At 37.5% G+C, this 24,842-nt stretch overlaps 1 protein-coding gene across 1 annotated transcript in view; it reads left to right on the top strand.

Annotated features, from left to right (window-relative positions):
* The window catches only part of LOC145681441 (uncharacterized), a 115,685-nt gene that overhangs the window by 59,177 nt on the left and 31,666 nt on the right, over nucleotides 1-24,842 (top strand). The window contains exons 4-7 of the mRNA XM_081753086.1: nucleotides 320-438; nucleotides 10,461-10,536; nucleotides 16,135-16,226; nucleotides 24,314-24,409. Of these exons, the coding sequence (XP_081609212.1) occupies nucleotides 320-438; nucleotides 10,461-10,536; nucleotides 16,135-16,226; nucleotides 24,314-24,409 (383 nt within the window). The remainder of the gene's footprint in view (nucleotides 1-319; nucleotides 439-10,460; nucleotides 10,537-16,134; nucleotides 16,227-24,313; nucleotides 24,410-24,842) is intronic.

Genomic DNA, 24,842 nt, shown 5'->3' with positions numbered 1-24,842 from the left:
AGACCAATTCAACGTGTGCCCCCTTGGTAGCTCGGAGAATGTCTAAGCATTGCGTATCCTCCTGGTTCGATGCCATTTCGCCAACTAACCCGCGCGCGCCAAGCAACGTACTGCATCACTCTGGTAGCACTAGTGTCATCTATTGGTCTTTTAAAAAAACTTGTAATACTAACCTATGTAACGGACCAGAATTTACATTAATCTGTCCAACGGTTATTCCGTAATAAATTTTTATAATCAGGGCAGGACTTTATGTTCACGGTGTAGATCGATAAGTGTGCACTATTTTTAAAACCATTTCTTTTCTTTTTTCATGAAGATATTTCCAGAACGTCTCTGATGAGGCAAGGAGATAATAAGAATTCAATTTGTGACATTTACGTCACATCTTCCAGTGATAATCATATGCAATATACTTCAGAACATATCTACACAAAGGTAACTTATATTTATATATTCCAGCACGAATTTTCGTCAATGTGTCTTAGAAATGATTTCGCTTTCTGCTTCAGATATAGCAGATTGAGAGACAGTATATCTATACAAGGATGGAAAATCATGATAGCACACGTTTACAGGAGTGCAAATTACAACCTTTTTTTTAAAAAACTAAATTTAAAATATTTTCAGTGCATTAGTGTTAGCGAAAATTATACTGCTAAATAGTGAATTTTTACTAAGTCACTATGAAATTTTCCAGCATATAGAACTCAGTGAGGCAAACTATTGGAGCGGGACATCAGAAAATGGACAAAAACGTGCCATGTCATGTTTTGCCACCTTTGTACATATGTAACAAAGAACAAGTGTTAATAAGGCCCTGTTTGTTTATTCCTTAACTTTTAAATGATAAATTTTTGTTACAATTTAACCCTTGATGTATACGAAATGAGAGTTCACTCGCAGAAGTCCATTTTGTGTAGATTTTAGATATTAAAGAAAAACTTTAAATCCGGGACTGCAGATTTTTTTTGCGCTCCACCTACAGTTCAACATTGCGTTTACCTTCTATACTTGCCTTTCCTATACATAAAGTTGTGTATACCCTTAGAAAAATGGAAAAGTTCATAAACCAAATTTCAGAAAAATGTGACTTAGGTCCTTTCTGCAATAAGTGGTTTTAGGCACCGTTTTTTTTTAAATAATATTAATAATAATAAAACTGCATCTGATTTTACAGGTACTTTAAAAATACATATTTGTTCACTGTAGGTTAAAGCCGAGATTAATTCAAGATCTAATTGTTTACATTTTTTTTAGTATGGCCACTAACCTCCCCCCCGCAGGCAGCGACATCTATTAGTCAGGCAGATAACAAATAGCGCAAGTAACGACACCTATCAGCGTAACTGTTTACTAGTAGGAATCAGCGCGAAAAACTAAGTTTGATGTTTAGTGTAAGGGATTCTCATTGTGCCCCTTGTCTTTCTACCTGTACAACCTACACTTCAAAATCTTAAGCAAGGTTGTATAACATTCCAGGATAACGTGGAGCATAGATTGAGATGTTACCTTTATAATTAGGATGGATGAACAGCGTAAATTGTACAAAATAACCTATACTACAATGCGTCCCACTAGCTTTCGAACCCGAAAAAAAAAAAACGTTATAATTTCCGAACAAATCTACATAAGAAAATGCAATTCACATTACAGTACCTTGTTTCATGCTAAACACGAGAAAGGGTTGAACAGAAGCGCACACGTCAAAACAAAGACGATAGGTGGCGCCAGGGGAAGTGCTGCTTGGCGTGGTGCGCGTGCGTTAGTGTGACTCGAGTCGCTGCATCGCGAGGATGGTTCTGTACACCGTACAGGAACGCGTGTTCATTGTTAAAAAATATTGGATATCGGGATCGTATCAGACCGTTCAACGTGAATTTTGCTGTGAATTTGGATGCCGTAAAGGACAATCGAAATCATCAATACATCATTTGGTGAACAAGTTCGAAACAACAGGAACGTTGCTTACGGGACATGGAGGCGCGCGTCCACGGATGTCCGAGGAGACAGTACAGAATGTGCGGCAACGTCTGTTGCAGTCCCCTAAGAAGAGCCTGCGTCGATTATCACAAGAGCTAGGGATGTCAAAGTCAACTGTGCAAAGAGCCGCCAAAACAGCCAAGCTGTTTCCATATCGCGTTACAGTCGTCCAGGAGTGGAAGACTACAGATTGGGAAAAGCGCGTGATGTATTGTCGTTGGTTGCAAGCTTTGTTGCATGACAATCCAGGAATCCTAGACTATACTTGGTTCACAGATGAAACTTGGTTCCATCTCTCCGGTCATGTGAACTCGCAGAATACTCGGGTGTGGGCCGCCGAAAATCCGCATGTGTACCATGAGATTCCACTTCATCCCTTGAAGGTTGGAGTTTGGTGTGCAATTTCCCGACAGCGTATTATTGGACCCATCTTCTTTGAAGATACAGTAAACACACAAGTTAACTTACACATCTTCAGTGAATTTGTGAATCAGCTGGACGATCAAGAACTGCTCACGGTTATTTCCAACAAGACGGAGCAACATGCCATACTTCCAACGTGGCCATGGCAGAAATTGAGTTCTTTTTTGGTAACAGGATAATCTCCAAAGGATTGTGGCCGCCAAGATCCCCGGATTTGACACCACCTGATTTCTTCTTATGGGGTTTTCTTAAAGAATGTATTTACAGAAACAACCCACAATCACTGCAAGAGTTGCGAAACAACATTGAGAATGCGATTCATGAAATCACACCGGAGACTCTACATCGGACTTTTCACAATATGGAACGCCGTGTACAAACATGTCTTGACGTCCAGGGAGGACACTTTCAGCACCTGCTGTGACGGTCATGTATTCAGCATGAAACAAGGTACGTGTATTGTGAATTTCATTTTCCTATGTATATTTGTTCGGAAATTATAACGTTTTTTTTCGGGTTTGAAAGCTAGTAGGACGCACTGTATTACTGTATATACATGAATAAAATTACTTACTCATCAATGTTCAGGACATAGCTAGAAACGTAAGATTTAGCAAAGTAACTTCTCTTGTCACGGAAGCAAGGGATAAGAAAGAATTTTCTGAAGTACTATCATAACGGAGTTTTTTTGGGGGGGGGGGTTACAGAATAGAGTATTTCACGACTCCCTGCAGTTAGGAAGGTGAAATTCGACATTTAAACTCTTGATTAAATATAATGGAATACATGATTCAGTATTTTCGAAAATTCTGCTCCTAAAAGGAGAAAGGGTTTAATTCCTATAACATAAAAAAATTCTGATTGCTAATTGAGAAAATATTCAATGTAAAGGTTTCATGATAGATATGAAATGTGCTATTTAGACTTTTGGTTTAAAGTAATCAATAAGGCCCGGATTTTTATGTAAAAACTGTTTTTTCTCCAAACACGTACATGCCCAAAACAAAGTTTATTATCCCGATTAAGAATCTGAAAGTGTAAATTACAAATTTTATTTCACATAAAAATACATATTTTCTGAAAAGATACGTAGATAAATATTTTGGACATTTTTGTTATAAATACATATTTTTAACAATTTTCCGTTATTTTATTCTAAATTTCACTACGATTTTTCTTTCGCTCGAAAGAAATTCACATCGGGAAAAGAACAGGCTAATCCATCGTATTTACAAGCAATTTCCTACCTGCAGAAATAGCGTCGTCATAAATTCTACTTATCAGCGCTGGGGTAACTTGTGTCAAACAAAGAACTTCTAAAGGAGAACTTTGTACTTTGAAGCCAAAACTGAAGGGAGGACGAGTGACCGTAGGTGAAGGGGAAGTGTGCTAGCCTTAAAAGAACTTTCAGTTACGAAACACGCGACAACTGCCAGGCCGTTCGATGAATCTTTGCACATTTTGTGGCCGAATCATGTGAAATACTACAATGTTTTGCTTTTTCTGACTGATGGTGCTCCTTATATGAGGAAAGCTGGTAAAGCTCTTTCCATATGCTACCATAATATGATTCACGTGACATGTGTCGTACACGCCCTACATCGATTGTCTGAAAAAAATCCGAACCCTTTATCCTAAAGTGGACAAGCTAGTGTCAAATGGGAAAACATTTTCGTAAAATCGCAAACTAGAATTGAGCTTTTCAAAGAAACAAATCCCAATCGTTCACTTCCTCCAACGCCCGTGATCAGGGGCTTAACTTGGCTTATTGCAGTATGCGGATCATTTTGAATCATTTGTATGTGTAGTAACTAAACTAAACCCAGACGATGGTTCATCCTTTTAGTAAGTGACAGTAGCTTGAAATATGACTTGGCTTTCATATCTCCCAATTTCGGTTTCTTTACTCAATCTATAAAGAAACTAGAAACTACGGGAGATTTAATGAGTACTTCGGGTAAAAAAGTAGAGTGCGTTGAAAGAAAGCTGAATGTTCTTTCTGCTTCGAAAGCTGAAGTAGTAAGAAAAAAGAATTTAAGGATTTGTTTGAGAAAAACATATTAGAAAACCCTAAGTATAATATCTGAAGTATGAGAAGGCCAAAACTCAAGTGAAGTTGGTGTGAATATTCGTAATATACCCCTTTTCAAATACGCTAGGTTAACATCGTGTGATGTAGAACGTTCCTTTTCTTAATATAAGGTATTATTCCGTGACAACAGGCATAGCTTTATTATGGACAATTTGTTAATTATCCACTGCGATGCCCATTGAATTTCGACATTTGATGAGTAGGAGCTATTGGTGAGTAGCAATACTTATTTTTCTTATGTTGGGCGTTTTCTCATATTTTTCCTTGTTATTTTTTGTTAAATATTTTTTTAAAATTTTTATCAAATATTTTTTTCATTTTTTAGCACAAAAAATAAATATTTTACAGTTTTTAAGCTCATAAAATTCCGGACCCTGGTAATAAAAGACGTGTTTCAGAATTTTTTTGGTTCCCTTAGACAGGAAGAAAAAGGCAGGAAGAAAAGTAATGGGGTTGCAATTGCTATAATAAGATGGCCACCTCTTGAAATCCCTTAAAATGAGAGGTATGTTAGGGATATGAGAAGTGCGAGGCAATAGGCCAAGCGAATAAGGAGGTCTCAGGGCGAAGTCCTCAGCTAGCCGAGGGCTAACTAACTAACTCTATGGCCTATCGAACCCGGAGGTTCAATGCCGCGTTCACAAAAGCTCTCCACTGACTTCTATACTTAGCTAACTACATCCAGTTTCTACTTTGTATTCCAATCTCTGCGAGATCCATCTTAATATTGTCCTCCCATCTGCGCCTAGGTCTTCCTAGTGGTCGTTTTCCGATTGGTCTTCCAGTCAAGACTTTGAAAGCGTGTCTGCTTTCTTCCATTCTAGCTACATGACCTGCCCACCTAAGCTTCCTAGACTTGATGACTCTAACAATGTTGGGTAAACCGTATAAATTATGTAGTTCCTCGTTATAAAGTTTCCGCCATTCCCCATTCCCGTTCATCTTGGGTCCGAATATTCGTCCCAGGATCTTGTTCTCAAATACTTTCAGTCTATGTTCTTCCCTCAGAGTAAGCGGTCATGTTTCGCAACCATACAGAACAACAGGCATGATTATCGTTTAATATATTTTAAGCTCCAGATCCTCGACAGAATTCGCAACGACAAGAGATTTTGAACCGAATAGTAACACGAATTCCCTGCTTTTACTCGACATTTAATTTCTTTGTGAATATGATTTTCCTCTGTTAATACTGATCCTAGATATTTGAAAGTATCCACTTTATCAAAAGTATTATTTAATATTTTAACGCCTCCATAATTTGCCGTATTACGGTCCCAGAGCACTTCCATGTATTTAGTTTTCTCTGCATTTACTTCTAAACCCATGTCCCCGCAAGCGTTTAATAAGATCTCTGCATTTCTTTCTATTGTTCTCCTATCATCTTCTATTAAATTTACATCATCAGCATATGCCATGACCTGGTGAATACCGTTCAACTCTAGGCCCTGGTTGCTATCTTTGATTTTCCTTATAGCGTATTGCAGAACAAAGTTAAATAATGATGGCGACAACGCATCTCCTTGTTTTCTTCGATGTGGACAAAAATTTTCTTACCTGGACTTTACTTTGGGATTCATTTAAACGTATCTTAATTAGTCTAATTAACTTTCTCGGTATTCCAATTTCTGTAAGAACGTTGTATAATGTTTCTCTCCTAACCGAGTCGTACGGCTTTCTAAAATTAATAAATAGTTGATGTACCGGGGTATTGTATTCCCACCTTTTTTCGAGTATTTGGCGAATGGTAAATATTTGGTCGATAGTTGATCGATTTCGTCTAAATCCGTACTGATAATCTCCAATAATTTCATCTGCGTATGGGGTCAATCTCACTAATAGAATATTTGAAAGGATTTTATAGGATGTTGACAGAAGAGAAATGCCTCGATAATTATTACAGTCAGTTTAGTCGCCTTTCTTGTGAATTCGAACAATGATTAATTCTTTCCAGTCTTGAGCTCCTCCGTGGCTAAGCGGTTAGCGGATGCGCCTTTGGCGCTGGAGACCCGGGTTCGATTCCCGGCGGGAGCTCATGTGGTTCGGATTCCACGTTAATCAGTAGGTCCACGTCTCATATAGCCTCGCTGCTGAACGGGACGTAAAACTCAAAATCAATCAATCTTTCCAGTCTTGTGGCAACTCTTCCTTGTTCCAGATAAGGAGAATGAGTTTGTGTATCTTGTTCCACAATTTTTCGCCTCCAGATAAATTAACTCAGCCGGAATTTCATCTACACCCGGAGATTTGTGTTTCTTTAATATCTTTATAGCGGTTTCTACTTCTATTCGGTTGGGTTCTGGAAGATACGGTTCTGCGGTGTGTATCTCCTTTTCTCCACGCACACTAGTTTTTGGTTGCGTGTTAAGCAAATCATCAAAGAAACCTTTCCATCTATTTAAGATGCTATCCGTATCAGTGAGAACTGTACCGATAGATTTCTTTAATATATAAGCACGAGGTTGATAGCCATTCTTAAATTCGCTGATCCCCTTATACATGTCCCGGATGTTTTTATTTTTATTATTATCTTCAAGTCCCTTAATTTTAGCTTTCAAATAATCGAGTTTCTTTGTTCTAAAAGTTTTGGAAGTTTCCCGCCTGATATCTGCGAAATTTTGTGTAGTTATTTCATTCGGATTTTGCAGCCAGCGTAATTTTGCCTGTTTTCTCTTCGCTGTTAGTTTAATGCATTCCTAGTCGAACCATGGTTTGTTCCTAAGGCGAGGGCTAGTGTCTAAAATATTTACACTTTCGGATTTCATATTTATTAAATCATATTCTTCCTACGTGAAGAACGGGCACGAGTTTAAACTGGATTTCCTATTCCGCTCCACAACCAAATAGGACTGTTGTGCATTATGTATTATTATTATTATTATTATTATTATTATTATTATTATTATTATTATTATTATTATTATTATTATTATTATTATTATTATTATTATTATTATTTGCTTGCATGAAGTAAGCTATAAGAATTTCTTACCGCTTACCTTGTGAGAATATTCCTATATTCTTTTAATCAAACGAGTGAAAATTTCTGAGGAGTTGAGCTTACCTCTGGAAACCTTCAACTACAAGCCTGGAATAGACCTATACCGCAAGTATCCTGTATATTTTCATTGATTGATTGATTGAAAGAGTTTGGCTGGGCACGTCGACAGCGGGGTCTTTTATACCCTTCTGTGATCACTTTATTTGGAGTTGCATCAACGCTATATGAGATCTTTTCTTACAATTTGACATTTTTCTCAAACCTTATGTCCATGTTATATAATCCGGACCAAAGTGTCTATTTTTAATGAGTTTAATTTACCAAAACTCCTTTACATATTTACCCTGTCTGTCCGTGTGTCCGTCCGGTACAGAAAAATCTCAAAAAAACTATCTGATGGAACACCAGCTGTCAGTGGCGGCGATTGGACGTTAAAAGACATGATCTGAATATTTGTATATCAATGTTAGTTTTCCTCGTTGCTTCTAACACATTAACGAAAGATTGTATAACTAATAGGATACTATCTTTTTCAGTTAAAATACCGTATATCACATTTCACACTTTATTAAGTAAATTGACAAGAGCAACGCAAGTAGGTACTAGCCCTTTGTATTCCTAAACAATGAAAGTGCAAGGAGACATTTGATTCCTTGCTCATGAACAGCTTAAAATTATGTCTGGAAAAATATGTGATCAGATTATTTAATAACAAATTTGCAAAAGAAATAAATAAAAAGGATAATATCAATCATATTAATGAATAATGAGGCTTGTTTTGTAGAAGTTACCTTGAAACTGGAGATTAATGAATCACTTACATTTTTAATTCCACACATGCCATTTAATGTATGTTATTACTCTTAGAAAATGAAAGACGGTAAATACTACAAGAATATGCTACAACTGCAATTGCAATATTAATTGCTTTGAATTGCAATTAAAACGCAATTCCTGTAGCTTCCTTAACTCCACGGGAAGACAAATAACCAATACGTACTCACGCAACGGCAAATATTATATGGCACCATTTTTTCTATGAACCAGTAATACATAAAATTTATTTCCAAATGAAACTACATATATTAAAGGGTCCGTATATGAGGATTTTTTAAATCATGTTCTTCAAAAAAAAAATGAAGGCAACTGGCCCCTCTTGTCCCCCCCCCCTAATCGACGCCCTTGCCACCAGTTTTGGTCAAGATGTAAAAGGTTAAAAGTTAGACATCCAATAGTTGAAGGAGCTGATATTCAAACTAGAAATGACCGAAACCACCTATTTTTAGTTCGAATGTTGATCCTATAGAGTAAAAATGGTAATACAATATAGAGAAATAATTTGCTGCAATCGGTTAAGCACTCCGAGAATACATTTCATCTTCACCTTTATCTCTCTATTAGTGACGGAAGTGATAAAAAAATCACTACAATTTCCAGTTTAAGTATTGATCTACATAAAACAGAAACGATGAGAGGCACCGAGAAGCGGTCTCTGAGGATAGATTTAACGTTTTAAGAAAATGCTCTATCTTCTCTTTTAATCCTCTATTCAAACCGGAAGTGGCAAAAATCAACCAGTCTCAGTAACTTTGATCACTAGAGAGTAGAAGTGGCAACATATAGCGAGAAGTTGTTTTCTGCATTTAATTAAGTGTTCCGTCTCCACTCTAGTATCTCTACTAAAACTGGAAGTGATTGAAATATACTTTTGCTTCTGGTTTCGGTATTAATTGAGAAAATATCATACCACACAAACAAACTCCTTCATATGGTGTACAGGGTTTGTCCGGGAAGTAATAGGACTGATTTTATTCCGCCATGACTGTACTTCGGAGCGTGCGCGCACCGACTGGATCCGATAGAGGGCGTTCCTAGCTAACGAACGAGCGGCTGGTCTGGTCAGTTGTCTCCGAGCACACGGAGAGTCAGGACAGCCATTTTCGCGCGACGTGTTTCTGTCAGTGGTGCAAGCCGAAAATGCAGCGTTCGTTAGAGCAGAGGTACGCGATTAAATTCTGTGTTAAACTCGGTAAATCTGCGACAGAGACGTTTGATATGATCAAGCAGGGTTACCCAGATGATGCTTTAGCAAGAAGTGGTGTGTTTCGGTGGCACAAGGCCTTTTCGGAGGACCGGGAAGAGGTCGCCGATGAAGACCTTCGACTTCGACAAACACCTACAATGTGACTCGTGTGCGCGAAGTTTTGAACTCAGACCGTTGACTAAGTATTCGTTTAATTGCCCAGATGTTAAATTTACCAAAAACTGTGGTTCATGAAATTGTGACGGAGCATTTGAGCATGCGCAAGGTGTGCGCGAAGATTGTCCCAAAAAGTGCTCACTGACGGCCAGAAATTGCGGCGAGTGGAATTGTGCCAAGAAAATTTGAACATGTGTGAAAGTGACCCCCAATTTTTGAATAACGTAATCACAGGTGACGAATCATGGATCTTTGAGTATGATCCCGAGACAAAGAGGCAATCTTCCGAGTGGCACACGCCGGCGTCTCCTCGCCCAAAAAAAGGAAGAATGAGCAAATCCAAAGTGAAAACGAAGCTCATTGTCTTTTTTGACATCAAAGGCATCATCCAATCGTTTGTTCCTCGTGGACAAACCGTCAACGCCAAGTTTTACGTGGAAGTGCTCAAGAGACTCAAACGAAGGGTCAATCGGGTCCGACCAGACATCGGAGCCGACTGGAAGCTGCACCACGACTACGCCCCGGCTCACACCGCCTTTCTTGTGAACAGCTACCTGACCAAGGCCGGCATCCCAACGCTTCCGCAGCCGCCCTACAGCCCAGATGTGCCCCCCCCGCCTGAAACGCCCGATGAAAGGCAAGCAAAGTCTAATGTCAGTGTATATGCATACATATAGATGTTACCGTACTTATTTTCTATTAAGATTTTACTTACTATTATTTGTCATAACGCATGTGAATATTTTCTTACTTTTAATTAGGATACGGCAAATGGTACCCATATTATTGATGGACAGTGCTTCCGACATAGTTCTTCCAACGAGCCCCATGTTCAAGGTTAGTAATGGCTTAACTAGCTAATTAATTAACTCTCGTCGAAATATGGTTGGACCTCGATAACATGATCCTCGAGAACTCGAATTCTATAATAACTCGAATTGTTTACATTCCTTGGAAGTCTCCATAACACTCAATGTTAAAATAACCTCCGTAAGTGAAATGTTGAAAGATTACACATTCGAAAACTCGAGTTTTGAGGATTTCATAATTATATTTAAAAAGTTCGATAACTCGAACTTTCGGATTTGCGAAGCTCTATAAGTCGAATTTACCCCTATAAGTCAAATCTCTCTTGATGTCACCTCGATAACAAAGCTATAGCTCTATGCTTTTACATAATTATCATTGTTGCTAATGTATATTGTAATTATGTTTTACTCATGTCTAGTATTTTATTTTTACTAATCATCTTATTTAATTTAAAGGAACTGTCACAACTTCGAGTTATAGAGGTTGAATGAATAAAACTTCGAGTTATAGGGGTTATATAGTCACTCTTCATGAAGAACGCAGAACATCGGAATCTCGAATTTTTGTTGTGACCACCTTGATAACTCGAAACTTGACTACCCAAAAGACTCTGTAATTCGAATTTTTGTATATTTCCTTCAGCTTCGAGTTATCGAGGTATTACTGTATACAGGCTGTCTCAAAACAACACCGACAACATTTGGGGGGGGGGGATTCCTGACACTAAGATAAGACAAAAGGTATAGAACAACCTGGGTACACAAATGTTTCCTTTCGGAATTATAGGCCGCCGAAAACTTGAAAAGAAAAAGAAGTATGAAGGTCCATAGCTCCAAACTATGAGACCTACCGTACTCCGGTTAAAACTTCATTTAGGAACTAAATATGTGTGCTATCCAAAAATACATGTTTCAGAATCCTAAGGTACTCACGCAACAATTTTTGTAGAGGCTGTTTGGCTACATGCATGTAGTTTGAAATACTCAGAGATGGAGTGGGTCAGTGGGTCGTGGGTCAATATCATGTGACCCACTGTGAGCCACCACCCACCATGACCCACTGCGACCCACCGACTCAGTCTGACCTACCGACTCACTTTGCTTACTGCATTGTAGACAGTATCTTCTGAAGACTGTCTGCGTTTTACTTTCAAGACCTTCATTTCCCTTCCTTTTCCGTTTGTTTCTGTTTACTTACCTGAGGTGAGTAGGCTATATCTAAGTGAAAAAAGAACTTCAGGCACTTTTGGATTTGATATTTGTAATTGTAATAATAGCAATAGAACTTATACTACTACTTGGCTTTCGAGGCCTATCAGATTTTAGAGTAGCTAACTACTGAAAAAAATACATTTTTGAATCACTGTAATGTGTAAATTATTATATAAAAAATTGAATGTAACTGTGTGCGCCTGATCATAACGGCCAAATTGCAAAGTCAAATGAAATGACTTCTGGTATATAGTTAGGCCTTAATCCAAACTGGGATGTTATATTGCTTTCATTATAATACACATCCTAAAGAGGTAGTGAGGATCCGAATTTTTGCGGGAAAAAAATGAGTATCTCGCAAGCCATTAAACTTACGAAGCTGAAGTTCAGTGTATTAACTCTTTATTAAACAGAATCTGTCCTAGCGTTTTTTAAAAAATTCTCCTTTATGGGGGGGACTTTCTATATTTGGAAAATTGGAAGTGAGTTGGTTTGTAAAAATAATCAAAAACGATCTATATTAGTTAAGAAAAAATTCAGAAACAAAAAATACAGTTCTTCGCTTCATATATCCATTGCTTTCTACTATAATAATTGCTGAAGCTTATATTTATTGTATGGAGCGCTTACAGCACAGGGCAATCAATCCATAAAGTTGAGAAAAATAGACATACAATTTGTACTGTAAGCTTAAGTAGACGGAAATTTTAGTTTGGATTATATGCATAATTATGTGGAAAATTTTACAATTTTTTCCTTTACGTTGGTCTACTTACCTTGATTTGGGACTTTCAAATTTCATCCCTTTTTCCACAGAAAAGTATGTATAAATCAACAAGGAAATAATTATACTATGATAATTTAATTGAAATTCATCGTAATTTGGCCCATGACAAACAGCAGTGTGGTAATTGAAGGGGAAGAAGGGGGAAATTCCCATTCACCACTGAACACTTCCCCGGAACCTCGTTCCCTTCTGTTTTCCGGGGGGGGGACTTGGTAATGACATCAAACCTTCATGTGTAATTACAAAAATTAAATTTATAAACAAATAAGAAATCATCAGTTTATCAGGCTTTAATTGATAATTTATGCACAAGATTCCCTATCGAAGGTGTGGTAGATGAAGTTTCTGTTCTCCATGAGTTGACATTGCCAACTGATATAGTCGATATGGAAAATATGTGTATGGTGATAGAGAGGTGATACTTCTTGCTGAGTATTTCAAAACTGACCGAGAAAAATCGTAATCAGACTTAAGTCTAACAAGCAGATTGTCGAGTATTACCAATTTCCATGACTGAGTGCGAACGGGGATTTCCTCTTATGAATTTATAGATGACTGACATTAGAAATAGACTAAGTACTCAAACATTGTCTAACTTGTTGCTCATCAATGTTAATGGCCCACCTCTAGACAAGCTCAAAGTAGACGAGCTAGTTATTTCTTGGCTGAAGGATGGACATCATTCCGCTGCGGATGATTTACCACGAAAAAGTCCTGGAGGCCAACAGGAAATAAAACCGATTTCAGATTTATTTTAAGGTGGCAAATTACGAGTTATGGAAAATGTATTACTAATGGCTTATTTGTGTTTTTCAACTTTGTACCTAATTTTTAATGTCTCTTCTTTCCTTTTTATAAACTAGAAGGTAAACTACTTTGAATAAATATTCATAATAATTGCAATTATGCATATTTGTAACTTAAATTTAACGTAGTGTTTTAGTGATTACACAAATTACAATTATGACTATACTTTATGGAGATGCTCTTATAGACAGTACCCGAGCACCTTTATACGCTATGGAAAACTGATTTTTCAAGTCTTTTGGAGAAAAATACTGCGAACTGAGAAATCATAACCTTTTCCATAATGTTTTCCATATTGTAGATACAGGGGATAGAATAGAATAGAAGTTTCTGCGAATAGAAATTTCTTTTGGAATGCGTTGAGAAATAAACACTCGCAAGAATACTCTCTTAGTACAAGTATATTTTAGGCACACACTAATTTCCCCCCACCTCGAAGTGCTTCAATTTCCTCACTGACAAACACTTTACCATTTTATATCGTAAAGGTCAGATCCACCTTTATTATAACAGAGTAGTGCTTGAACGATTGACCGTAGAAATTCAAACTCCGATTAGTGACAATTTCATAGTCTTGTATTATTACAAGTGTAAACTCTTTAGTCAGTAGAAGAGGCTCGTGGATCATGTGTAAGAGTTGATGACGAGATTTTGGTGAGTCAGAGTAGGTCACAGTGGATGAGAGTGGTTGATGGTGGGTGGTGGGTCAGAGTGGGTCACGGTGGGTCAGTGTGGGTCACGATGGGTAGTGGGTCATGGTGGGTGGTGGGTCAGTGGGTCATGGGTCACGATGGGTGGTGGGTCAGTGGGTCGTGGGTCAAGTTTTCATTGACCCACGTCTACAGAAGTACGGCAGGATTCTGAAACTTGGATATTTGGATAAGGCACATACTAGTTCCTAAATGAAGTCTTGAGCCGACCACGGTAGATCCCATAGTTTTGGACCTGTAGACCTTCAAGTTTCATTTTTTCATGTTTTCGGCAGTCTATAACTCTGAAAGGAAGCATTTGTGCATCCAGGTTGGTCTATACATTTTGTCTTATCTTGGTGTCAGGAATCACCTCTCAAACGTTGTCGGTGTTGTTTTGAAACACCCTGTATATACATCTTGCCGTCAAGAAGCGGAGAATTGGAATTACGCTTCCATGAAATGAACCTTCATTTTTACAACAAAAGCAGAATTCTGGGTATCGAATGCGAAGAAAATCTTCATGTTGGTATTGATAAGTAACAGCAGCATCATCTCAGATTTTGCTGCAGGGGGTCATGATTATCCAATTTATATGAGCATTTCACATTTTTTATTAATGTATTAGTAATTTAATATTGTCATTACATTGCATCCCGATAATGTAGATGGCGTGAGTGAAGGCATGGCTCCCGGCCTGACATTTGAAAACAAAAGGAACGACGATACATTTGCAGAGATGATTACGTGTTCTGATGAGGCCACATTCAAACTCAATGGCACAGCAAACCGGCATAATTGGTCAGCAATAAATTCGGATATCCACTTGGACAGTCAGGAATTTACCGAGGGTGAATGTGTAACTTGATTGGTCAGTTCCATTTTGCCTGCCATTAAAGACATCTATGGAGACGAGAAGTTTTACCTTCAACAAGATGGTGCTTCAACTTACTACCATCATCTTGTCAGGGCATTTCTTAGTAAAAATTTATTCAATCGTAGAAGGTTTGTCGAATATCCTCAATGTTCCCGAGACCTGATTTCTCTAGACTTTTACTTATGAGGGACTGTCAAGAACGTTGTTTACGGATAAAAGCTTCGTATATTGCATGACCTACGTGCAGCCGATGTTTCTATGCAGATATCCAACTTGGTACGTTGTAGTTCGTAGTTCGTGTAGCAGTTCAGCGGCATCGCCAGTGTATTGACGCCAACGACCGACGCTTTGAACACTTAAACTAACATCAGTTCTTCGTCACATATTGCAATGTAATAACAGAACATTAAACTGTAGGCTAACACTACCAAAATTGAGACGTTTTCCTCAATCCATTTAAGACTTATTTACAATTAAATAGTGTATACATTTTTTAAATCATTCTGTATATATTCTTTATAAAACATGCTTATATTTCGGTGGATGTGGTTCCATGTTCGATTCTTGGTGAAACTACAGGATATTTGATGTTGAGTCCAGCAGAACCGTAGAGCAACTTCAATTCGAAAATAGTGTGAAGCTTTGGACCATGTGCTAAGAAAAGAAAAAAAAAAACAAAACGATTGGCGTTACTAGTCGTTGCGCTGTCCGAACTTCAGCTAGTCGAACGACTCTTTCTAATGAAGATAAAAATAAAACATTATTATTATTATTATTATTATTATTATTATTATTATTATTATTATTATTATTATTAAATTGCTGTTGGTTTATAGTTTTCGCTTAATATTTTAAATGTATTACAATTTCATTTGGAAATGTTTCTCAACCCGGCAAGTAGATGGACTCAGGAAAGCGAAGGTGTTTGTGCTGCCATCTTGTAGTTGCTTCCAGAACTTCTTATAGACTTCCTATGAGTTCTCGATTTTCCGAAATTTTCCATTTTAATTTTAATCTACCCAGATGAAAAGAGAGAGCTAAATACTCATGTGGCATAACCCGAGCGTCAACTAGCCGCGCATATTACAAACAGTTTTTTATATTTTTTTTATCTACTAAATGTTAATATATGCAGATATATAATCCTTAAAGTAAGCTACACTTTGGCAATTTCTAGATGTATTCTTTCAGAATTGTGTTATTTAATAAATATCCAGACTTTGTTTTATTTTATTTCTTACCATTTTCTTTCAGAATCACCAAATAAGATAAATATTGTGTATTTATTTCTGGTTACAGCAGTGGCTACTACGTTATATTCACTTTATAGGCTAAAGCAATATTTGGTAAGTAAAACGGACAAAATGATTAAGCGAGATTGTTATAAGAATGTGTGTCGTAGATCCAGAATTTCATATCCAGTATGTTGCATATATCAGGGGCGGATCCATGGGGGAATTCGCCCCCCTCCCCCACAGAATAGAAAAACTTTTCGTATTTTATATATAGAAATAAAACCCATCCCTGAGTTCGGAGCCCTTAAAAGTAGCTCTAAGTAGCAGTATTACAACCCATCGCCCCCTCAGAAGTCCGTCCTGGATCCGTCCCTGTCCTATATACTGGAGTTTTAAATATTATTATACTTTAGTGATGGGTAGTTCCGGAAGAATTCGTTCCGAAAGAACGAATCCTTTAGAGGAATGAAAGGATTGAATCTCTGAAAGGAATCGGATTCATTTGGGCGGATTCACTCACGGGGTGGATTCACTCAGAAAGTTAACGGATTGAATCAGTGGATTCGGTTGGTGGAACCAGATGGCGAAACCAAACAACAGACGAGTAATAGTACATTGATATTAATGGAGTCGGATTGATATGGATGGGACAAAAACAGTAGTAAAGAATAGACCGATACTGCACAACAGAGAAGCAAATAATGCACGTACTGCGCATGTCTGGAAACAAGCACTTTTACGCGCTCTCGTGTCACTTTTCTGCAATATTCTGATCATCCCAACTGCTGTCCCAACTGGAGGAGAGGGCAGCGTTGCCAGACTGACAGCTCGGAATTATTACAAAACCTGATCGAAATTATGCTAGATTCGGTCAAATTATGCTAGATCCTCATAATTACTAATTCAGGAGTTTTAAAAGGAAAAAGAACGAAGTTGAGATACGATAACGTAGCTTAAAATACGCAGAGCTCAAGAATGCGTGGATAGAACTCAATACTTCAGGCACCAAAGCTTTAACTCAACTAAACTAGTGCAGTCGTTGCCAGACTCAATGGCGTATATATCGTATAAATGAATGCAAAGTGTTTGTTTACATATTTTGAAAGAAAATTACCTAGCAGCATAAGCGGAGTTGGGAATTGTCTGCTGGGGGGGGGGGGAAATTTTTGGTCGGTCTCGGACCTTTCATTTCAGGAATAAAGATGGTCATTTTCATTTCAGGTTTTACGGCTTTTTGATAAACTTGCTGAAATTATCCTAGATTTGGATAGGATGCTAAAAGCAAGATGCTAGATCGTAAAGAAATGCAAATTATGCTAGATCTGGCAACGCTGGGAGAGGGGGAGATCGGTTGCTAGCCTCATCACTATTTTTTTCTTTCTTTTTGTTTTTACTTTTTCACAGGTGTTCAGCGTTACCAGGTCTATAGATTTTTATTGCAAAATGGATAATAAAACTATTTGCTGTAACACACAAACTCTTATTCAATATATTCTGGTGTAATGTCAATATAACACTATACTAATATAAAATTTGCAATTGGTTGTTTGATTAGGTTTTAGCCTAAAGGGCATAATGGTGAATATTAAACTGAAATGAAAATTTTTATCAGATAATTCATGATAAGGGCACTCATCCATTAAGATGCTGAAGGAATCCAATTGTTGTTGCGCTTGTTGTCATCAAAGAGGGCCTCATTGTTTCACAATCAGCATTAAAAATGGAATGAAATTCTAAACCAGACTTGGGAATGATGTGTCATCTGTATTTACCAAATACGAGCTATAAAAAAATGGAACCTAAACCTTACAGATTCCCCCCCTTCTGGCATTCATCCAAAAAATTTTCTCCAAAAGGGTAAGATCAAAATGTGACTATTTCCTAAAGGTCATGCCCTGCACAAGAATGATATGTTATTGTGATTTACTTACCTTATCCCTTTCCCTCTCGAGCTCATTCGTGGCTAAGCGGTTATCGTACGCTCCTTTGGCGTGGGAAACCCTGGTTCGATTCCCGGCGGAAGCTTATGTGGTTCGGATTCCACATTAATCAGTAGGTCCCGTCTCATATAACCTAGCTACTGAAAGGGACGATAAACTAAACAAACTCAACTCCCTTTCCCTCTCCCTGAGAAATATGTGTGAAAGAAACCCTGCTTATGAGTTCCCATAATTCACCACACTTCTTTCATACTTTTGCGGAAAGGGAGTTTAGCTTCTCTTTCAGCATCGAAGATATTAATGTATGTGATGTGAGTCTACAACCTAATGACAAATCCGAACTACACGAAAAAATGAAAATGGAATCTTTCAGTTTTACGTCCCACGTTTATGCCGGTTAGGCTAAAGGAGACGGTGATTATAAGAAATGAATAAAATTGCAGAATGAAGTGTGAGGAAACGGGGGAACACCCGAGAAAACCCACGAGCAAGGTGTTTGTGCACCAGAAAGTCCACACGGCGCGAAGTGGGATCGAACCAGGAACCCCAAGCACCGGAGGTGAACGCTCTACCACTGAGCCACCGCACTGCACACCACCACACTGCAGCAACCTCTCAGGCGATAAGAGTGGTTTGACAACTTTAGGTGAAAGGAGGAATTGAATTGGAGAGCCATATGAGAACTCACAAATATTCCAACTCATCGGAAACAAAGGATTCGATCCAGAGAGGAACGAATCCTTGTTTGGGGGAATCAAATCGAAAAAACTATGGAATCATTTAACTTTGCGGAACCAAAGGATTCGGTCCGGAGGAACGAATCCTTCTTCGGAACGGATTCAAAGGAATTGATTCCGGAAAAGGAACCAAACTGCCCATCACTATTATACTTATACAGGCCTGGTGTTACCTATTTAAGTCTTTAACTGCTTATGACGTAGGACTACGTCATGGCATATGTGCAGTGGTAGTAGTACGTCTTAACTAAGTAGTCACTAATGTTCAGCGGCAATGAAGAAGGTCTCTCTTGAAACTTTTCTTCTTAGTAATATAAGAAGCAGAAACTGCGTTTCAAAACAGTTGTAAACGTCTTGGTGAGGCGCGGACGTCTTTGTAACGTTTTTTTTTTTTTTTTTTTTGTAAATCTTTGTGTGCTATAGTTGTTTGTGTGAAACATACATCATTGTTTCATAGTTCTACAAAGTAAGAATGGCGTCCACAAGCAGAAAGAAGAAAGAAGAGGTGTGTGGTAAAAAGACAATGCGTGGACTGTTTGAAGATGACGGTTCAGATGACAATATGGATGACTTGTTCAATACAGATGATGAAAAGGGAGAAAGATACGTCAGAAAATGGTTCGGAAAGTGAATACAGTGATGATGACAATTTAGACAAAACGATTTGGAGTTCCAAGCTTTGTGGCTACGACGTAGTACTTGGTCTGACACTTGAGAGTATGCATTTTCATAAAAATGTGCCAGTTAAAGGATTAATATAGAGACGGTATTAAGCGATGATGTAACTCTGATGTTACAGAATTGGGTGAATGAAAGAAGGATGTGTCAATAGAAACGGCGTCTCGGTGATCTATCTATATAAGCACACCATTTGTTGTTAGTATAGGGCAGCCGTGGCTCAGTAGTAGAGCCTTCATCTCTGGTTTGATACCAGCTCGCGCTGATGGAACTTTAGTGATGGATAAATACAGTATGTGTGGGTTTTCTCGGAATTTTTCATTCCCTCACTTTAATACAAAAGTAGTATGGTGAATGTAGACCATTGAGATGATGATATCAATGTCTGTTGGTCAGCGAAACCTTTCATTTGCAGAGAACGATGATTTCCTACATATCTATCACTGTTACCTCAAAATCCTGTATATCAGATAGATACAGCTACATATTGTAATTTTAAGCGAACATGTTGCCTTCCAAGGATGTAACTGGAAGTGAGGATTTCTATTACTTTTTATATTTCGTACAAGCAAAGCTTTGCGCGGTATAGTTGATATTTATACCAAGTAACAAACAAACGTATTATATTTCTTCAAAAATTGATTTGTAAGTGTATATTTTTTACGTTTACATGAGTAGCAGTGCTGCTATTGGTTGTTCCTATGTTAACTATGCTCTCATAACCAGTTATAAATAATTTATATCATGTTTTATTATGCTTTATAAGAGTCATGACCATTTAATAAGAAATAAAATGTAAAGTAGACTCTAAAAACGGTATAGTTGGAACAACCAGAAATATGACAATTCAACAGTACTCAATTGTTAGGTTAATATGGCGCCAGTAATACTTATAGCTGGGAGGAAAATTTTATATCACTTAAAATATAGCTGGTGCAATAAAAAGTATTGCTGTCCCAGGCACTTTTATAATGTTAACACCTATGTCAATTTTGGTACTTGTAACTATAAAGCTGCCACATAGTTGGAAGTACTATATAGAATGGTTGTGGAGACCAGGCTTGCCAATCATACGATATTTATCTTGATATATGATAATTTAAGCCTTAATGTTATATACGATAATACCCTTGCGATAATAGGTAAATAGGATTGTACGATAATCTCAAAACGCACACTTTTTTTCAGTTTTTGAATGTGCACATAAATTGCAGATGTGCATTAAATAATTATGAAATATACACATTGAGGTTTTTAACAGTCATTCTAGCTAAAATAAATCAATAACGATTTGAGAATTAACAAATGGCAACCCTGCATCTATACTTGAGATTCAATTACATTTACGAGGGGTGGAAATATTATTGTTGATCAAAATAATGTTAATTAGGATTTAAAAATGGTGAGGACAGTGATGCCGATTTGGAGTTCGAAACAGAAGATTACTATATAAGTTTATTATATATTATTGCTATTAGTAGTAGTATTATACTTGCTTCTACAATTATCACGTCCATAACGAATAAGACGAAAATCGATAATTTCGTTCTTTGAGGTTGGCAACTCTGGTCGGGACCATCGTAAGATTTATTGTGGCTGTCCCATCAATACAAGATATGTTGTTGTAACCATACTCAAAATGCCAAAGTGGCTGGTGTAACTTTAAACCCATTATAACAATCTACTGTATTTTGTACTGCGCTTACTACGAAACATTGTTATCATAACATCACCTGTGAACTGGTATTGCTCCGTCAAACACACTTTGATGCTGTAAGTACATAGCAAAAAATGCAGTGTGAAAGCAGGTATCATGTCAGCAGTTGGCTAGCAGAAATGAATGGATAGTTGGTTTCGCAGAAGTGAACGTAGAAATCTTCGCGTCGGTGCTATTGGATGTATCTCATATAATGGTTGCTGATACAGGAGCTCGAGCAGTGGACATCTTTAATCCAGTATCAAATTCTGCATTAATGTTTAAAATTGCCGTACCAATCACTATAATTTCTGCCAATCTGAGTACAGGAAGAACTGGTACCCATTTCCAGGAGACTCTTCATCTGTTTATCCCGTTTGTCAGGGAATTTCTTCTAATATCAACTACTGCCGACTAAGATGCAAATTTCAATGTAGCACGGAATCATATATCGTAAATATCTATCGAGGAAAAAAAAATGTTAAGCAATGTGAAGTAAGTGGAAACTACTATATAAAACGCTGCTTTTCCCCCTTAGTAGTTGCCGAAGGCAACTTAAGTTAAATTATCGTACAGCGCTCATGGGCTGTAAGATAATGTTAAAAAAAAAAAAAAATCTAACTTAATAATTATAAAGTAGTTGGTTGAATTGGCAGAACTTCAAGAAAATCCACAGACTTTATGTTCTACATTGGTCCGTTATCAGGCTACGATTATGCTTTTATTGTTTAAAGAAAATTAACGTTATTTTCAAATAAAGAAATAATATTAATCACTTGGTCTAAGGTTGAACTTTTGAAACCAAAGATGACAGCTGTGCCACTGAGTCTCTGTTTCCATGCATACGAAAGGACCATTATATTTTAATTACCTCTGATTACCTTACATGTTTTTATCCAAATTAATTTAGGAAGAACTGCCGCTAGACAGGTCAAACTTACAAAATTATAACATGTAATGCAATGTTGAGTTGAACTTAAGTACATTATCCAGTGTAAATAATTTTATGAAACCTTCACAATCTTTGTATACTACGTATTTCCATACACGTTTTTTTTTTCATATATTTCCATATAGGCCTACCTAACAAACTACTATACTTAATGAATATCCTGATTTTCTTGATGATATACTTGATGATACTTGATGAATGATGAAAAAGATTTTGGATTAACCGAGCAACATATTTGAGTAATTTATTCTGTAATATTAACTTCTAGAAAATATGATACACATAGGTTTCTTTTATATTTAAATACATACGCTGATCCTTTTCCATTCGAACAACTTGCTCATAGCAATATCTAACAAACCGGTTTCAAACAGCAACAAAACTGTACGCACTATGTATCAGTCTCTCAGGTGTTCTGTAGTAGAGTGAAGGTGTTATGGTGAACAAAATGCCGCCCAAAAATAGCTTTTGAGAAGGGTATAATGTGGTCCAACTAATATGCTCCATGTAACCTTGAACGCAAGGATATCAGACAGTGCTGTCTGTGACCATGAGAGCAGTGTTACCTATACCACTAAAATTACACCGACACTGCTGAGGTACTCATACTATAGATGTAGAACAGTGTCACAAAAATGGCTTTGTTGTAACACGGGCTCACTGTTACTGTTATACTTAAACGTTATGCACATCAGTATCCTCCACAACTCATACTGCCAATAAAATCCCATTCAAAGATGGCGTCAGGGAAACTTACAAGACAGTGCTGAATAACATCCGGGATATGGCGCTCTGTGAGAATAAAGTATAACAACTTGATATGATGACCAAGCAATCACCTGTTGACCAATCAGCACTAAAACGTGCAATTTATTGCAAACTGAGGCTAAAAACTATCAGTAAGGGCAACGTGCATGTGCTGTAGTGATAACAACGAGCCGTGAAGCTTAACCTACATTTACCAATTTCAGCATTCAATAGAACGTGAGGGTGTATCCATGAAATTTTGCCATATCGTCTCTTGCGCTATACGGAGAATATCTACTGAGAGTCCAGTGTAGTGGGATTGCCGCTAAATTGATTTTTGTTTATTTTTGTTCTTACTGTTATTCTTGTTGCTTTATATTTTTACTATTATTATTGTTAGGTCTACTATTTAATTCGAATAATTATTAGTGTTCGTGTTATAATTTTTAAGTACTTTTTTGTCGCTCGTTCGTCATGTCTTCTAAATTTGGCAACATTGTGGGTTTACTTCTGTTGTTTACATTTTCTCAAGTATGAGTTCAGAAGACACCTCCACGAGTCGTACCGAATTCTACTCCTGCATCACACGTCAGGCAAAACAATTCTATGATTGGTGTAGACCCTAGATTCCACGAGACGTCACGGTCAGACCCTATAATACCACGGTATATCGTGGAATGAAAAAGTAAGGGCAGCGAATGTGTTAGCACCATCTAGCTGGTGACCGCTAGAAATTTATTGCGACAGTGGTCGAACCATGGATCTACATACGTGGCTGTGGAAAAGCTCGGGTCATCACCTACATAGATGTTCATGATCAATATGTAACTTTGTACCTCGATGCAAAATGAAGTTTCTCGAAATGTTTTATGTCTGTACTGGCTTTTGCTACAAACGAAAACTGAAGATTAGTAAGATCGAGAAAAATGTCAAAATCAATGCTGCTTATTACCAAGAACACATCCTATATCAGTTTACACAAACGAAATACCAGTATTGTATGGCAGAGACATCAATCGTATGGAATTGGACCAGGACAAAACTTCAAGTCACACAGCCAAAAAACATTGTTGGCCCATTATCAACGTATGGCGGATACAACTGTAACCCATGCTGTTACGTTTGAGAATATTCCCATTAAAAATCCAGATAAATTATTGTGTTTTTAAACATCTCAAACGGTATTTTTCATTACGTTGGGTTCCCACGAGAAACCTGCAAGCTAGAATGGGACAATACCCGTGATACAGCTACAAGGGAGTTTGATGTAGTGAAAACTGATCCACGTCGGTAGCTATCACATTGAGTATGGTCGATGGTGGCAGAGTGGACTGTCTTAGGTAAACAACATCTTCAATTTGTTCGGAAGGAAACGGATCAGCCTCTGTATATGATTACGTATCCATGGATTTCACTAAAATGATTATTTATTTATTTTTAATTTTCAGAAAAAATTAACTGATAAAACAGTGAGTGAAAATTTTAAGAGTTTAGAGCTACGACTAAAAGAGCTAGAAAAAGATTGTAAGAGACAGAAACACGAGGTAAGTTTGTTAGAAAGAACTGAAAGAAATAGTAGAAAATAACTGATGAAAAGTGTTGGAGATTGGGCAAGAGGTGTTATGGAAATTGTGCACATACACATATTATAGGTTAGCTAACTGGTAATTGTCAGTTGTTCTCTTGTGGTTAGAAGTTAGCAATGGAGTGAGTGAACAGGCACGTAGCCAAGGAAGGGGTTCCGGACCTCCCCCTTCGAAAGAAAAAGAAGAATCAGCGTTTGTTTTACTGTCTGTTCCAAATGACAAGTTAAATAAGCAATAGCCAATGATACACCAATTTGAGCACAGCGATGTCGGCATGTGACCTTCTCATTGTTTCCTCTCTACTCCAGCCATACGAGGAACGCATTAGCCGAATTACTTGCAATACATGGTGGCGAATGAGCGGGATTTCCTGGAAACAGTTTTCTACTGG

Source organism: Thermobia domestica, chromosome 3 (genome assembly GCF_964235325.1).
Source record: "Thermobia domestica chromosome 3, izTheDome1.hap1.1, whole genome shotgun sequence".
Taxonomy (NCBI): Eukaryota; Metazoa; Arthropoda; class Insecta; order Zygentoma; family Lepismatidae; genus Thermobia; species Thermobia domestica.
Note: the sequence above shows the minus strand (reverse complement) of the source record. Positions and strands in the feature narration are given on the sequence as shown.